Source organism: Periophthalmus magnuspinnatus, chromosome 9 (genome assembly GCF_009829125.3).
Source record: "Periophthalmus magnuspinnatus isolate fPerMag1 chromosome 9, fPerMag1.2.pri, whole genome shotgun sequence".
NCBI classification, from domain to species: Eukaryota; Metazoa; Chordata; class Actinopteri; order Gobiiformes; family Gobiidae; genus Periophthalmus; species Periophthalmus magnuspinnatus.
Window position 1 is genome coordinate 15,708,582 of NC_047134.1, and position 15,666 is coordinate 15,724,247.

The 15,666-nt window shown below is 40.1% G+C and overlaps 3 protein-coding genes across 7 annotated transcripts; 2 read left to right on the forward strand and 1 right to left on the reverse strand.

Moving 5' to 3' along the window:
* Nucleotides 1-518: 518 nt before the first annotated feature.
* On the forward strand, nucleotides 519-2,332 carry LOC117376837 (immediate early response gene 5-like protein). The gene has a single exon (XM_033973381.2). The coding sequence runs from the start codon at nucleotides 1,388-1,390 to the stop codon at nucleotides 2,261-2,263; it is 876 nt and encodes a 291-aa protein (XP_033829272.1). The 5' UTR covers nucleotides 519-1,387; the 3' UTR covers nucleotides 2,264-2,332.
* Nucleotides 2,333-3,055: 723 nt separating this feature from the next.
* Nucleotides 3,056-7,964, forward strand: LOC117376309 (carnitine O-acetyltransferase-like). Its single transcript, XM_033972744.2, has 14 exons — nucleotides 3,056-3,206; nucleotides 4,062-4,331; nucleotides 4,427-4,545; nucleotides 5,019-5,072; nucleotides 5,143-5,308; nucleotides 5,418-5,592; nucleotides 5,664-5,842; nucleotides 5,919-6,019; nucleotides 6,109-6,228; nucleotides 6,300-6,422; nucleotides 6,498-6,633; nucleotides 6,704-6,766; nucleotides 6,837-6,974; nucleotides 7,094-7,964. Exons 1-14 carry the CDS (start codon nucleotides 3,180-3,182, stop codon nucleotides 7,295-7,297), a joined length of 1,875 nt encoding a protein of 624 aa, XP_033828635.1. The 5' UTR covers nucleotides 3,056-3,179; the 3' UTR covers nucleotides 7,298-7,964.
* Nucleotides 7,672-14,728, reverse strand: adamts13 (ADAM metallopeptidase with thrombospondin type 1 motif, 13). 5 transcript variants are annotated; one of them, XM_033971961.2, is made up of 29 exons: nucleotides 14,596-14,728; nucleotides 14,184-14,238; nucleotides 13,986-14,119; nucleotides 13,814-13,897; nucleotides 13,615-13,739; nucleotides 13,397-13,543; nucleotides 13,080-13,214; nucleotides 12,748-12,898; nucleotides 12,547-12,645; nucleotides 12,321-12,472; nucleotides 12,174-12,237; nucleotides 11,880-12,006; nucleotides 11,630-11,778; nucleotides 11,422-11,542; nucleotides 11,225-11,305; nucleotides 10,966-11,147; nucleotides 10,746-10,902; nucleotides 10,546-10,675; nucleotides 10,296-10,475; nucleotides 10,024-10,222; nucleotides 9,854-9,959; nucleotides 9,635-9,764; nucleotides 9,387-9,563; nucleotides 9,102-9,306; nucleotides 8,666-9,008; nucleotides 8,447-8,590; nucleotides 8,197-8,376; nucleotides 7,903-8,078; nucleotides 7,672-7,827 (listed from the first exon to the last, which is right to left on the reverse strand). In XM_033971961.2, exons 1-29 carry the CDS (start codon nucleotides 14,671-14,673, stop codon nucleotides 7,672-7,674), a joined length of 4,167 nt encoding a protein of 1,388 aa, XP_033827852.1. In that variant the 5' UTR covers nucleotides 14,674-14,728. The 5 variants fall into 5 exon arrangements, with proteins under 5 accessions (XP_033827852.1, XP_055080069.1, XP_055080068.1 ...); XM_055224094.1 differs by having other exon boundaries at nucleotides 9,854-9,956; nucleotides 14,184-14,214; nucleotides 14,596-14,701; XM_055224093.1 differs by having other exon boundaries at nucleotides 14,184-14,214; nucleotides 14,596-14,701.
* Between the last annotated feature and the right edge of the window lie 938 nt (nucleotides 14,729-15,666).

Consider the following 15,666-nt stretch of genomic DNA (forward strand, 5'->3'; position numbering starts at 1 on the left):
ACTGATTCATTTATTTTCTACAGCATATTTTACAACAACTTTAATTAAAAGTGTGTTATGTGTGACTTTTTTTTTATTTTAAATGGAATAAACTTCATCTATGATTTAGTCTTGATTACAAAACCAGTGGACATGATGTCCCATTTATTTGTGTTATAATTTGGTGAATCATTTCTCAGTGCTAGTGCAGCCTCTGCACCTCAATTAGTGAATTCTGGAGGAATGAGGCATGTCCTGTCTATGTACTGAGAATGAATGAGGGGGAAAAACAATAACAACAACAACAACAATGGCATACAGTTCCTTTAAAACTTTATTGAAGGGGCAACTTATTTTAATGTGTTTTATTTTGTCCAAAAAAAAAGAAAAAGAAAAAAAAAAGCTAAATAATGAAATAGTCAAATAGCAATCACAATATATTGCATATGAAACAATGGCACCAAGACTTGCCCCAATTACTGTACCATAAATTATATGGAATCATCCACCAGATCCATGTTACACATATTACACTGCTATTTACGAGAGCTTGATGGCCATAATAGTGCCTGTTCTCCTGATTCACCTATTTGGCAGGGAATCAAAGTCCTCTCCAGGTGTTCAGTAGATGTCAGCCATCTGTGTGTACACACAAACACATGTGGGCCATGTATGACAGATAATCTCTCTATAAAGAGCTTTTACCTCACCTCCCAGAGCACAGATAGTTTCACTATGGAGGAATAACTCATGACATCACTGTCAAATATTGACATGAAGAAATATTTAGGCCTGTTGTAGGCCTATATCTTTTTTCTTTAATAAACTCTGCTTATTAACTGTAGCCTACAGTGTTTTTGCAATTTGCCACAAATATTTAGTTTTAAATTATTTCTATGATGTTACTTTTTTGAGCATGAACATGTAGCCATCCCGTAGCAATCCCGTGTTTTAAAAGCAAAGTTTATCATAGTGAAATACCAAAATAACATCAAACAAATGAAATATTGTGCACACAAACATCATCCTCTCATAGAATATAGGGCAATCACTTTGTTCTATGCCACTTATTTTATCTCGACATTATGACTTGTATCATTTTTGTTCTTGTATGGAGCTAAAATCGCGGTGAAATGCAGCATGCCCGCTCTTACGTGCATTCTCAATGAGGCTAGTAGTGATATTTGCGTATAACAGATGCACCGCCTTCTCCTCATTGGACAATGTGTACGTGAGGGCGTGGCAAGGGAAAGATGAGAGTTGCAAATCCATGCCCTTACTGGGAAGACATGGAGCGCTATGGACACAGTCTGCTCGAATCAAGTAGGAATCTCAACTGAAGATATACATATTTCTTTAAATAGGGAAGAAACCTTCTGTCAAACAGAAAAGGGTGGCCCGCCACAGAATGGAGTGTGCTTTTGACGCACAAAACCTGATCTCTATTTCGTTGAGAAAAATACAGAGCTCCAGGACGCAGAGAGGAGGCATCAAGCTCCACAAGAACTTACTGGTAACGTACGTACTGAGAAACGCCAGGCAGTTTTATATGAGTAAAAACTTGTCGCAGACACAGAGGACGCAGCAGTACGAGGACGTGGCCGCAGTGCGAGAACGGCAAGAATACCTTGAAATTTCCGGGAGCTTTAAGGAGTTGGCTGATGACTTCTACTGCAACTTTACTGGTGTTGAGTCGGGCACTTGGCACTGCGGAGCGCACCAGTCCAACGATCAGTCTGCAGAGGTGGCGCACCAAGACGCATCAGCCTGCGTAATGGTTTCACAAAGTGACTCTGACCTCATGGTTGCTGAAGCCTGTTGGAGTTGTGTAGAGAAATCCGCGTGGGAGTTACCTGTCCCAAACACAACCAACCAAAAGACTGTCCTGGATCTGGACACGCATGTGGTGACTACTGTCACCAATGGATACTTCCACTCAGACTGTTGCGCGCAGCCAAAACAGCCGCAGGGCGCGCACTACTACGCAAAGAAGCGAAGGATAGACACAAGTTATTATATTGTTGACCCAGAGTTTTATTTGCCAGATTTGGGGCCAGTGCCATTCAAAAGAATGAGGACTGATGAGGACTCGAGTGGGGACTCTGATCAACTGGACTCCTCAAACATTTCCAACCTGATTACAGTGTTGGGTTCTGGTGGACTCTCTGAGTTTGTGAGTTGGCAGAACACGGACCTTGAGCAAATAATTGCCACTCAAACTATTTGTTTAAAACAGACTTTGTTGACAGGTAGTGGTTGGACGAGAGCAATTGAAGCATTTTGATATGTATATATTATTTTCGTTGTATCATTTATTTTAATGCTTTTAAATAAATAATGACACGTGCAAGCTCTGTCCTCTCTTTGTAATTATTGCTGTTCCAATATTAACAATAACAAAATATTCATGCACTAATTAGGCCTAACTTTATTGTGGATTTGTGTTGCGTCTTTTTGCTGGTGATGTGTTTTGATTAGAAAAGACTACTAACTAAAATACATAATTTCTGAAGACATGAATTGGGTCGTTACTTTGGAGCGATGTTGGAAGAGCTCCATCATGTGGCCAGTGGAGATTTGTGCAGCTTGTTTGCAGCATAACAGCACAGATGATTTTGTTTTTTTCATTGTAACTGCATAATTTATATAACGGGTTGCGTCCAATCATCAATAAAACAGCACGTTGTAATATCATTGATGCACTGACTTTAAAACTGCTAAGCTTTTTGTGGATTAATCCTCCATTGTAGACACGTGGTTCAGAGGATTATGGGGTGTGCATTTTAAGTATTATATGGTACCAGTAGTCTAGGGTTATGTAAGATTTCTGTTAGGCCTACTTCGATATCAAAATCTCAACATTCACATGGACATATCACCACAGAATGTAACTATTCACTAGGACTGCAGCTGGTCTCAGTAGGATAAAACATTTGGACTAGCGTGTGTTTTTCACTTTCAATTCACTTAGGCATATCTCAACTGCTGTTAAATAACGTCCCTCTCAATATGACCCAACTTTAGTTTTAAAAGAGCCGTGAAGAGCGCGCGTTTCTGTTTAGAAGTATGACCGAGGGGGCGGGTACTGGTGGACAGCTGAGAATAGAGGTGTGCAGCTTGTCCTTGAGACATGACTCCGCGAGCTTTTCTTCTCTGTATTCCCTGGACATGTCAAGATTTTAACGCATCTATGTGACAACATGTTTGGGGTATTTGTCAGAACTGTGGTGAGTGCATTGAGTCTGGAGATCGTTGTATTTATGACTGCGTAATAGTAAATGTTGTTGACACTGTGCTACATGCGCACCAGGCTTTACGGCAGTGCTCTGAGGGGTGGGCGCGCACAACTAGCTCTAGTGACACAATATTTTAGAGTTATTAGACATGATGTAGATTTTTTAAATTTATTTATCTAATGCACAGATCAGTGGGATCATTTCATAATAGTGTGTGTCGAAGGATGTTTATTTGATTTTATTTAAAGCGTGTGCGCACAGTATGCTATTCAAGGTGACCATGGCTAGTTGGCCTTTGCTCCTTTTTTATTTGCGACACTCTCATGCTGTAACAAATATTGATTGAGGCACAAATGTTGACTGAGGCTACATAATATCTAAGCTGAAATTACCGATAATATGCCATAATGCAGTGTATCCAAATAATGATCACGTTTTATTTTGAAAATCCCGGAAGTGACTCTCAGTTGTTTAGTAATGACACCTGTGCTGTTTGAATCATGTTTGAATGCATGATCAGTTCTACCTTTATAATAAAAGCTAAATGATAAAAGCTATGGTGATATAGCTCATGGTGTTATAGAGGTTATATCCATTTGTCTTTCAGTGTGTCCAAAGACTCAGCAGTGACAACCTTCTAATTTTAGAATTGCTCAGCATGCACCAAAGTAGCTTAACAAATTGTTTGCGGTTCACTTGCTCAGATGTTAGTGTCAATGTCACAGATTGGTAGCATATTTGTGAAAAAGGAAACTATAGGCAGACATTTAAATTGCAATCTACTTAAACCATTGTGTCTATGCAAGTAATGAATGACATGTTTCTAAAATCACCCACATTTTGCAGCTGCGGCCCAGTGTGGTGAAGCCATGCCACCTGGTCAGACCTATCACACAGCTCTCAGAGAGGTCTGCAGCCCATCAAGACAATTTGCCAAAACTGCCAGTGCCACCTCTGAAAAAAACTTGTGAGCGTTACCTAGCCTCTTTGGAACCAATAGTGAGTGAAGAAGAACTTGGACACACTCGTGAACTCATCGATGAACTCCTGAAAGGTGGTGTTGGCGAGCGTATACAAAAAGGCCTGGAGCGACGGGCTCGGAAAACAGATAACTGGGTAGATATATGACTTTATTCTACTATTTTCAAATGTAAATACAGTTCAGTTACTCTCCAGGCGTTTTCATGTAATAAGAATAACATTTTCTCCAGCTTACAGAATGGTGGATGCAGTCAGCTTATCTAGACTGTCGTATGCCAGTGGCCGTTTACACCAGCCCTGGTGTTGTGCTGCCCCGGATGCATTTTCAAGACCGGCAAGGACAGATGAGGTAAGAACCTGTTGTTTTTTCATCTCTGTCCATGGACGCTGACCTACAGTACATCAGTATTTGTGGCAGATAGACAGCCTATTAATTATGTATTCATTATTTGTTCACACCATGGTAACTAGGCTTGTTGGTGTATTGATTACTAAGGCTGTTGTAAAAGTGATTTACTTAATGTTGAAGGGCAACATAAACAAGCTCAAATTAACCTGGTGTCTGAGACCAACCTTTACTCAGGGTTCCCCTCAGTGGCTTGAGCTATTTAAAACTGTTGACTGCTCATAGCTTGGTTCAGCTGTTTTTAAATACTGTGACCCAGAGGACATGCAGTGAACTCAACCCAATGGAGAGATGCAGTAGTTCAGTAAATCAAGCACTCATTTGTTGACTTGTGGTGCTATGAGATGTCACTTTTATAGTTAACTGCAAGCACTAAAATAAACTTGTGAAATTTTACAGTTACATCTTTTCCATAGGTTTGCTGCTAAACTTATAGCTGGAGTTCTTGACTTCAAAAAGATGATTGACACGTGAGTTACACAAAATCTTTTGTCTTTTTTATAGCATTACAATTATACAAATGTATTTATTGTCTTGTAGTGAAACGTTGCCCACTGAATATTTAAGCAAAAAGCCACTGTGTATGGACCAGTATTACCAAATCTTGTCATCTTGCCGGATACCTGGACCAAAGCGAGATACAGTTGTCAATTACGCCAAAGGCAATATCTCCCCTACACATATCACTGTGGTGCACAATTTCCAGGTACCCAAGGTGGCACTGCTGCTCTTTGGAACATAATTTGTTCCAAATATGTTATATGTTACCTCAAAATAGTTCTGTTGAATTGTACTGACCCAGTTTTGTTCCACAGTTTTTTGTGTTGGATGTGTACAACAGCGATGGGACCCCACTGACAGTGGACCAGATTTATATGCAACTGGAAAAAATCTGGAACTCCTCCTTACAGACAAATAAGGAACCTATTGGTATTCTCACATCACAACACCGCAACACATGGGGAAAAGCCTATAACACTCTTATTAAGGGTATGTTAAAACAATAAAGGTTTTGAAATTTAATACAAGAAAAGCGTTAACTTAAGATTTGATACTTTCAGACAAAACAAACAAGGAATCTGTCCGTGCTATCCAAAAAAGTATCTTTACAGTTTGTTTGGATGCCCCAGTGCCACGAGTGTCGGACGAGCTTTACTTAAGCCGAGTAGCAGCTCAGATGCTGCACGGAGGAGGGGCCCGCTGGAACAGTGGCAATCGCTGGTTTGATAAAACATTACAGGTTGGCTTTAAAAAGATTGCTTTGAAAATGCAGTTGTAAAAGCAAAATACTAAATGTGCTTTCCTATTATTCTCAGTTTATTGTGGGGGAAGACGGCACATGTGGACTGGTATATGAGCACGCACCTGCAGAAGGGCCACCTGTTGTTTATCTCATCGATTATGTTGTTAAATACATGTAAGCTTATGTATTACTGATCAAACTGCACATAGTATTTGTATTTAAAATTAATCCTGTTTCTATTCACTGCTGATTTTTATCATCAGGCAGAGGGCTGAATTTATCCGATCTCCAATGATTCCCCTGGCCATGCCTCAGAAACTACGTTTTAACATCACATCAGAGGTGAAAAGAGACATTGAGAAAGCCAAACAAAATATGAATATGTATGTATTGCCTCAATTATGCATCATTGGTGTTTTGATGTAATCTAACTGCTTGTTTTACTGTTTGCCAGGATGGTACATGACCTAGATGTAAAGGTAGTTCTTTTTTCACATTTTGGCAAAAATGTGCCAAAACAACACCAACTTAGTCCTGACGGCTTTATTCAAATGGCTTTACAACTAGCCTATTTTAGGTAAGAGCTATATTTATTATACAAAGTCCAGGCCTGTCACTGATATTCATTTGTTGTGCTATATTTGCATTACAGGATGTACAACACTTGTTGCTCTACTTATGAGAGCGCATCTTTACGAATGTTTAAATATGGTCGAACAGAAGGCGTCCGTGTAACTACTATGGATTCTTCACGGTTTGTTCAGGCCATGGTAGATCCAACCCAACAGGTACTATTAAAAGCTTTTACAGCAAAAATATAAACCATATGGTCTGTCTGACAATGCATTTGGCACACAGAACACAGAGAGACGGACACTGCTGCAGACTGCTGTCAAGACTCATAAAGAAAACACATACAATGTAAGCACAAATTTTTCACACTTAAGACTTGGGTCATTATATATAATAAATTGCATATATTATCTTTCAGGCAATTCATGGACAAGGTATAGACAGGCATCTGCTTGGAATGAAAATGCAGAGCATTGAGGATCTTACATCAATGCCAGAACTATTTATGGACACTTCCTATGCTGTGGCCCAGCATTATAATCTATACACCAGTCAGGTAATGTGCAAAGCATATTAATACAATGACAACTTCCCTTGAGAGTAGTGTAAATAATTACATGGTGGCCTATTTGTTTGTTTGAATATTTGTCCTCATCTCTCCCTCTCACTGTCTAGGTTGGCTCTAAGACAGACTGCGTGATGTGCTTTGGTCCGATGGTGCCAGATGGCTATGGAGTGTGTTACAATCCCATGGATGAGCACATCAACATCGCCATCACAGCCTTCAACAGCTGTGAGGACACTAACGCTGCCAAGTTTGCCCGGGCCGTAGAAGAGGCTCTGTTGGACATGAGAGCCCTTCTGGAGGATACAGCTTGAGCCAACAGTGATCCCTCTATAGTCCAATGCAGTGTTGTCCTTCCCGGCTGGACGGGAGCTGGGATTTACAAGTGCCACAGTTGTTTTTGCATATAAGTGTGTCTGGAGTTGTTGAAAATCGATTTAACTGCTTTTAGGATGTTATTGTACTGCTGTCAAACCAAATGTGTGCTGTAAATTGTATATTTTAACATATTGTTTAAATTGTATGAAATTATATGTTTTTTATATACATTTACCCATTCAAAACTTAATCTTATTTTATTATTTTGTTTCTTTTTTTCTGCTGTTTGTCACAATCTGTTACTTATGACAATCGAACACACAGCCATTTCTTCAAACTGTATGCAAATAGTATTCTAAAACAATCAAATCTATTGGCTTATGAAAGAATATTCAGCTCTGAAGGTCCCTCTGGAACGCAGATAGTCCCCATGAAATTCCACTTCCGCCATGTTTCCAGAAGAGTGCCACAGAAACAACTGTTGCCCGCTGAACACATGGGTTTTCAGGACATCCATATCCCTAATCTGGGCAGAACACACAAACGTTTATTTTTCTTTTGAAAAATGAAATGTTTGCAATACATGAGAATGAGAATGTACCATTATATATGAAGACTGGGAGTTGGTGGAACTGAATACTAATCCTATGTATTTTGCTTGAATCCTGATTTTTACTGAGGGTGGAGCATTGATTAGAACTCGACATGTCTGATTGGCATCCATGGTGGTGGGATTCTCAAATATTCCAATAGGAGCAAAGAGCTGCATGTCACAAACTGCAGAGGACAGAATTGCATGGCTATTGGTAAGTATACAACATGAGCATCTCAATTAGATGGTAATACTACACGATTAAATAACAAACTTTAAGCCTGACTAAGCCTAATATTTTACCTTTATGGTGACTTTTCTTCATATTTTTCTGTGACTTGTATTTGAGAATCACTCCATTTCCCTGAATGAGTAGATTTTGGCGCACCCAGAGGACATTAGTTCTTGTAGTCAGTGCACTACCAGCTAACTGTTTGCACTTCCTCATAAATGACATACGATCAAAAAAGGCCACATACTCCCCTATAGAGAAAAATATAGTCATGTTACATTTACACATAAAAGCACCGAATTTTAAGTATTTCATGCTCACTTTTACTGCAGTTTAGGGAGCTTGATTCCACTTTAATGTGAATGATTTCATCCAGGGGTCTACCTATTGAGACCATACAACGGGCGGTTGCATTGGTTAAATCTATTGTTCCTGATTCATCCAATAGTAAACTCCCACATACACCTTTTAATGAAAATGCAATGTAAAATAGTTTAACATTTTTGATAACAGATTAGAAATGTTAAATTGCTTACTAACTAGATGTGGGTGCTTGGGTAGTTGGAATAATCAAAGGATAAATTGCCTCTGTTGTATGTATATGATCTATGCGATGACGTGGTGTTTCTTTGAGGCTCACAGTGGGAGGGGGGAGTGGTCCTTCTGTGTGGTTAACCAGCACTGAAAGAGTTACTGCAGTGCTTATGGTAGTAGGATTGACAACAGGCGCGGGTGGCTTGTCTAGGCAGCCCACGTTGCAGCCCTGAATAGTTAGAGGTTTGGGCATGTGCATACAAAGCAGAGGGCTGACTGGTTCAGTATTTGCAGGCCCTACACACAACACAGGTCTGGACTGGATCCCATAGCCACAGGTTACAGAACACTAGATGGCAACCAAACAGCAGTGTCACCGTATTAATACTATGTAGAGTAATATATCTGTCGGAATTGTTTTTATATTTCTATTTAAGGTTACCTGGGTCCATGGCTTGATTTCCCACCTGAATGAACAGACTCGCTGTAGACAGGGCACCATGTTGGCTGGCCTGACAGCAGCATGGCAAGTATTGTCTGGCACTACACTTTCTTTTCCATTAAAAAACTGGACACACAAAACTGTTCTTTGAGCTACACCCAATCCACAAGATACAGAGCAGGCTAGTGTCTGCAAAACCATCCACCTGGACAGATGAAAGACACAACCATCTAAGTCATTTTAATATCCAACCTTATGCTGAAAAGTATGAATTATGTATTTTACCTAGCTGGGCAGCTGTGGGTATTGCAGGCCACCACTGCTTTTGGTTTTGGAAAGTCTTGGCACTCTGTATCATCCACAACTACCTCCCCTCTCTCTTTTTCCACAGCGCAGTACTGCACTAGGTTGGCTACCCCTCCTCCACATGTCACACTGCAGACTCCTTGCTTGGAGCGCCACCTGGTTGAGAAAATTGGTAAGCATACAAATGCTTTAATATGTTATGGAAATATCCAAAATTAAATTCTCACATGGGAGGGCATGATGATGTGCTGCAGATCTCTGAATAAGGCTCAGGTCTGGTTGAGGCATCGCAGTGATAGTCGGGCACACCCATCCGGGTTTGGTGGTCCACACAGGAAAACCACACCTGCTGGGTCCCTAAAACCAGTGGATTTGCGTTGGATGTATTTTTAATGTTAGTATTACAAAGTTATTTTACTGTGGAGATTAGTTGACAATTTTCTAACCATTGCCACAGGTCTTTGAGCACTGGCTGCTAACAGGACTCCACACATATACAGAGGCTGGCCTTGACCGAGGCATCAGACCAACGTTTAACTTTAGCTCGTCCTGCTTAAAGGGGCAAAACTCTTCACAGTAAATACACATCAAGATCTCTTTATTCCACTTGCTATACCTCAGCCTTAGATTCCCATCCTACTGGGCACACATTTACTACACAGGGAACTATATCAGGGGGGCGATTCTGCTGTATGCAGATGCTCTCATTCACTTTAATATCTTGTCCACCTTCTTCCCGGACACAGAACACATCACGTTTAGCCTCTCCAGGCCCACACACTGCTGAGCATTTTCCTGGCTCTGAGACATGCCACCTGCAATCAAAATAATATCAAAATAAAATCAGTCAGACAGTTTTCTAAGTACAACCCTTTTTGTCTGTGATACCTGGCGGGGCAGTGGTGCATGTTACATTTTTCAACAGCAGGTGGCACTGTGTCACTTCCACATTCAGTATCAGGTAGAGACATAAGTTCATCTCCATGTTCTTGGACACATCTAACAGGACGCAACCTTTCTCCTCCACCACACAATGAACTACAAGGCCCAAACTCCCCTGTTTCCCACCTACAAAAACACATTTACATTCAAACAATAGTAAGCTGTGAATATCTGTAAGTGTAAGGTACCGTTCAACCTGGGAGGACATTGCGGTTGTTGGCAGGTTGTATAAAGTGGGTCAGATGGCATAGGCCTATCACAGTATTGAGGTTTTAACTGTTCACTGGTGTCTTGATCCACACATAAGTATACATGCTTCTGGACACCTACAGGAAGATTAATGGTATCATTTCATTATTAGTATTTTCTATCATTCTGTGCTTAATAGTGCCTTACCTGCTCCACAAGAAACTGTACATGGTGTTAAAAACTTAGTCCATGTGCCTTTAGGTTGACTGGCAAATGAAGACGTGTTATGAATTGGTAGATAAAATTTGTAGGTAATGTTTGGGTTAGTTTTTTCCCCATATTCTCTACCATATTTGCGATAAACCTGCATAAAATCAATGTTAATGCAACATAAAACATGAAACTTCAAAGATTCTTTAAGCTTAACTTGTATATGTATCTCTTGTTGCACTGGTCCAGGTAGAAGAAGCTCTTCCATCTCTGGTAAAAGGTCAGGGGTCAAGTGAAGGCGATATTCTAAGTGGTTTTCATCCAATGGAGAGGGATACGTCATATTTAGAGCCACGTTTCCCTTACCAGATACTATATACTGGCCTTCAACTAGCACAGCTGGTGGAATAAAGAAAATATAATAAATGCATTATACATAGTTCAAATGTGTCAATAATGCTTCATGAACTAGATACCCATATGTGTGAAGAGTGGTGCCATGTTTATAATATGAACTTGGGTGGCATTCATCGGAATTACCAAAAAGGTAATGTATTCTGCAATATAGAAAATTCACATGTTTCCCTAATAAAAATACATTGCTGTTATTTATACAAGAATTAGCAATAACTATGAACTATCATTGTGTGAAATTGATCTAATGTTTTGATACTTTTTGCCAAGCCACCAGTGAACGAGTCAGAGGTTAAAGTACAGGATGATCCATTTCCGCCACACACTCCACAGTTGTCATGTGTTTTCTCAGAAAGTAGAACACCATCACAGCCAAAGAACTTCCTCAAGACAAAAACATTTCATTTAAGTATTTACTGCAAAGTTATTGCTGCTTGTAGTTGAATGTACTGTGTGAACATATTTACCTGGCATTTCCCTTTTAGACAAGCTGCTATAGAGCCAAAGGGAGGTGGGCTGTCGAATTCACAACGAGTGCCATCTACAAACTGAGACCCTCGACTGACTATGAAGTTTTCCCCATCTGACTGGCACATGTACCTGCACTGATCATTTCCTGTGTAATGAACCCAGACATATACTTATTCATGTGTAACATTCGTTGATCATGAACTATTTTTGCATTAATCAGTGTGTTTGTGTATTTCCTTTTGAGACCTTTTGCAATGCCAATAGCAGGGGTCCAGGTATAGAAAGATGCCATGTTTGGCTGCAGGTAAAGTGGATGGAGGTCTGTGTGGGAGCACTGCTCTGCCATAAAATCCAGCTGGGTGTTTTCACATGGCTACCACATCAGTGTGAGACAATAATAAGAATGAATTTAACATAATTGAATAAACATAAATTATTGTAGGTATTGATTTTTGTACATGAATATAATGATTCACTGTCAGAGCAAACCATGCAGATAACAGTACAGTGGCTTTGTAAACATGACAAGTTCAAACCTACGTTCTGATGACAAAGTTCAGCTTGTATTTCCTGACCCACACAATGATGTCCTCCAAATGCAGGTCTGAAAATTAAAGATATGAAAGTTAAGAAAGTGTGATTTTGTCTCATATTATGATTATGTGGTCTTAGGATCATGTTACTTACTTTGGGTTATTGCATTTTCTCGTGCGATGAGTGACTCCCCCACCACACGTCCTTGAGCAGGGGGAGAAGTCAGACCAGTTGGACCAGGATCCATGCACCGCCACAGAAGAGCCCAGCTCCTCAGGTGACACACAGCGGCCCTTCAAACACCACTGGAGGAAAGCGCAAGCCTTTAATGCTTTACATTAGTCCAGGCTGTGGTTGTATTAACATATAAAGCACGCACGTGATTAGGACCACACTCGGTTCCATCCAACAATGGCACCAACAATCGCTTGCAGGAACTGTCATTATCCACATGACATGACAAAACGCGGCACTGAGGCTGAAAAGGATAAATCTGCTCTAAAATATTTGAAAAAAACAAGTTGGTACTTCTGTGAGATGACATGCCACCTGGTGGCATAACACTGTAATGACATCTTACTAAATCTGGACTGTTGAAAGAGCAGGCTCTGGCAGCTTTACCAAAGGCTATTTGACATTGCTCATTGACTCCATAGAACAGACCAGGCCTCCAGTTCTGCAGAGAGCCTTCAAAAACAGGCAGGTCTTTCACACAGTCAGCCTTTCCATTACTGGAAACAGTAAACCAAATTAAGTACAGAGAAGTAGAAGTACTATGGTGGAAACATTCAGTTTTCATTACACTAATGAACAACATCAAACATATAATTGACATGAACGTGTAGGTTGGTTAATAGCTCTTTGTGAAGCTGTGGTGTGTTGTGCACAGCTGCTGTGAGCAGGTTGAGCCACCTGAAGAATGTGAGCAGCTGCTGTCTACTGCAGGAGGACCAGGTCAGATCCACACTGTTATAAACGCCGTCCGAAGCCATCATGAATCCACTGCTGCCACAGCTGTTTCCCACACCATCATGGTTGATCCCAAAGCTGGGTGAAAGAAATGTATCACAGATATTATCTCTCACGCATATGCATGCACACACCCCCACACCCACACACCCCCCCCCACACACACACACCCACACACACACCCCCACACCCACACCCACACACACACACACACACACACACACACACATCACAATCTTCATTGTTCAACTCACTATTACCTGTGACCAATTTCATGAGCGACTGTGATTCCCAGGTCAAAGCCAGTGTCCTCTGTAATTACACAGCTCCAGTCTTCAGTACACACTCCACCCAGCTGTGCAACCCCTCTGACCTGCTTATTCCCATCAGGTAACACCAGGTCATACCTTTTAATGAAAGTGAAAACATTACTGTAATTTACTATGTAACAAATTGGCTCTAGCAGTCAGGCGTGCACCTTGTAATGTAGAGCAGGAGATCAGCGTGTAGAGGGCTTGAGTCATTGGAGGGGTTTATTTTCTTCCCCCACTCGCAAACACTTCTAAGGGAAAAGGTGATGTTTGGGGACATTTGGATCTCTGGCTGTATGAAATAACATACTAAAAACTTTACTTTCTGAATGAATAAGAAAACGTGTAGTGTGCAGTACTACATACCTCTGGCTCAGTCAAAATAATGAGACTGACCAGGTGCATCCTCATGTTGGCTCCCAAAGTGATGTCTCTCAACAATTCAGAAGCCTTCAAGGAAATTGGTTAATTAGCTTGTATAGTTACATTTCAGTGTGTGATGAGGTACTATACCAAAAATAGACATTTGTTTTCTTACAATATTGAGATTGGTGAGGATGTATCTTTCAGTGTCCTGCTGGTGGACATTGTGAACATCTGGACCAACCACAACCAAAAGTTCCAAATGGGTCACATCAGGCATTTTTACTGAGCGATACTGTCGTGTATACACTGAAAAACAAAATAATTATTGTAATCCCCATTCACATATGAGAGAAAAATGTACCATGCATACCAGAGTCCCCAGATGGAGAAACACTGGAATTCTTTACAATATCCCATTGGACTGACTGAAACACAATAAAATACAATTAGATCTTTTCAATGAATTATGGTCTTGTATTAAAATGAAACAAATTTAATACATTTAGTACATATTATTTATTGTAATTATTGTGACTTCCTTGATTTCCCTTCATTAGTGGCTCCGTATCTCATCATTATGTCATTAGTGTCAATTGCCCTCTGATTCCAATGTATTATATAAAATAAACACAATGCTTGGCTTTAATTAATAGATTTGCAGTTTTAGAATAGAATAGTGTGCGTTTCTGACAGGATGATAAACAATGTAAAGTTGAAGAGTTCAATGTATTTTGCAGAGACCCAGAGCTGTGGGATCAGTCACACTGCAGATTTCCACCTACTTCGTACAATGGAGATGTCATTATAGCAGTGGAGCCAGGCCTCAGCAGCAGCAGACAGACCAGGAGCACAAAAGACATACTTCCCCTCTTCCTGTGTGTATACTGAACCCACTCTGCTGCTCCAACTCGAATAATCTGTGATCCGCTGTGGCAGGACCTCAGCCACAGCGTGTGGGCATGTGTTTTAGGTAAATACAGGGTGCAAAGTACATTACATACCCCACTAGATTTTGTGTGTGTGTGTGTGTCTATACCAGTATACCTACCTAATCCTTATAGTGTGCTATTTATACTGCAGTGAGAGAAAACATATTACAAAAACCCTGCTCTTACACAAAGTACTGATACTATGTTCTAATACGCCTAATGCGTCATTGTGACTAAAAAGGATAAGACTTCTGTTACAACTTCTATCTCTTATAACCTAATCTACTTTGTGTTCTAATTTAATCACAAATAGTACTGTATTAATATTACTATTAAAGTTACTACCTGCACTTGATTGTAACAACTGAATGGGAATCTTCAATTCCATGAAATTAAGTGCTTGTTTTAGATTTAGAAGATGCAAGTATAATATTTTATATTTAAATACTTGACCAATAGCAAGAATATTTACTTGACATCCCTTCCATTATATTAATTATGGCCTCCAAGTAATAGCAGAGTATTTTGTTTTGTCTCTAGTCTAAAGCTTTGTTTGAAAATAATTTATTCTACTTGTAATATGATATTTTAATTCTCTGTATTTCATCTCTTTACCAGCAGGGGGCGTTAAAACGCCTGTTTTCAGACTGATGGGCGCCAGGACGGAGCATAAGCAGCTCAGTCACCACACGCCTCCACAGCAAAGTGTGTGAAAATATCACCCCTTATGTCCATCTATGACACACATCAACCTTATCTTATGCTCAGGCGAATATTAATACAAGCAGCACTGTAGATATATTTATTCATTTATTCAGCATAATTCATCATCTTGACCTGGATTTCACCACTTCATAAAACTAGCAAGTGAGCTATTGCATCAAGTGAATTGTTCATTGCACTGTTAGAAGAATATCCACAAAT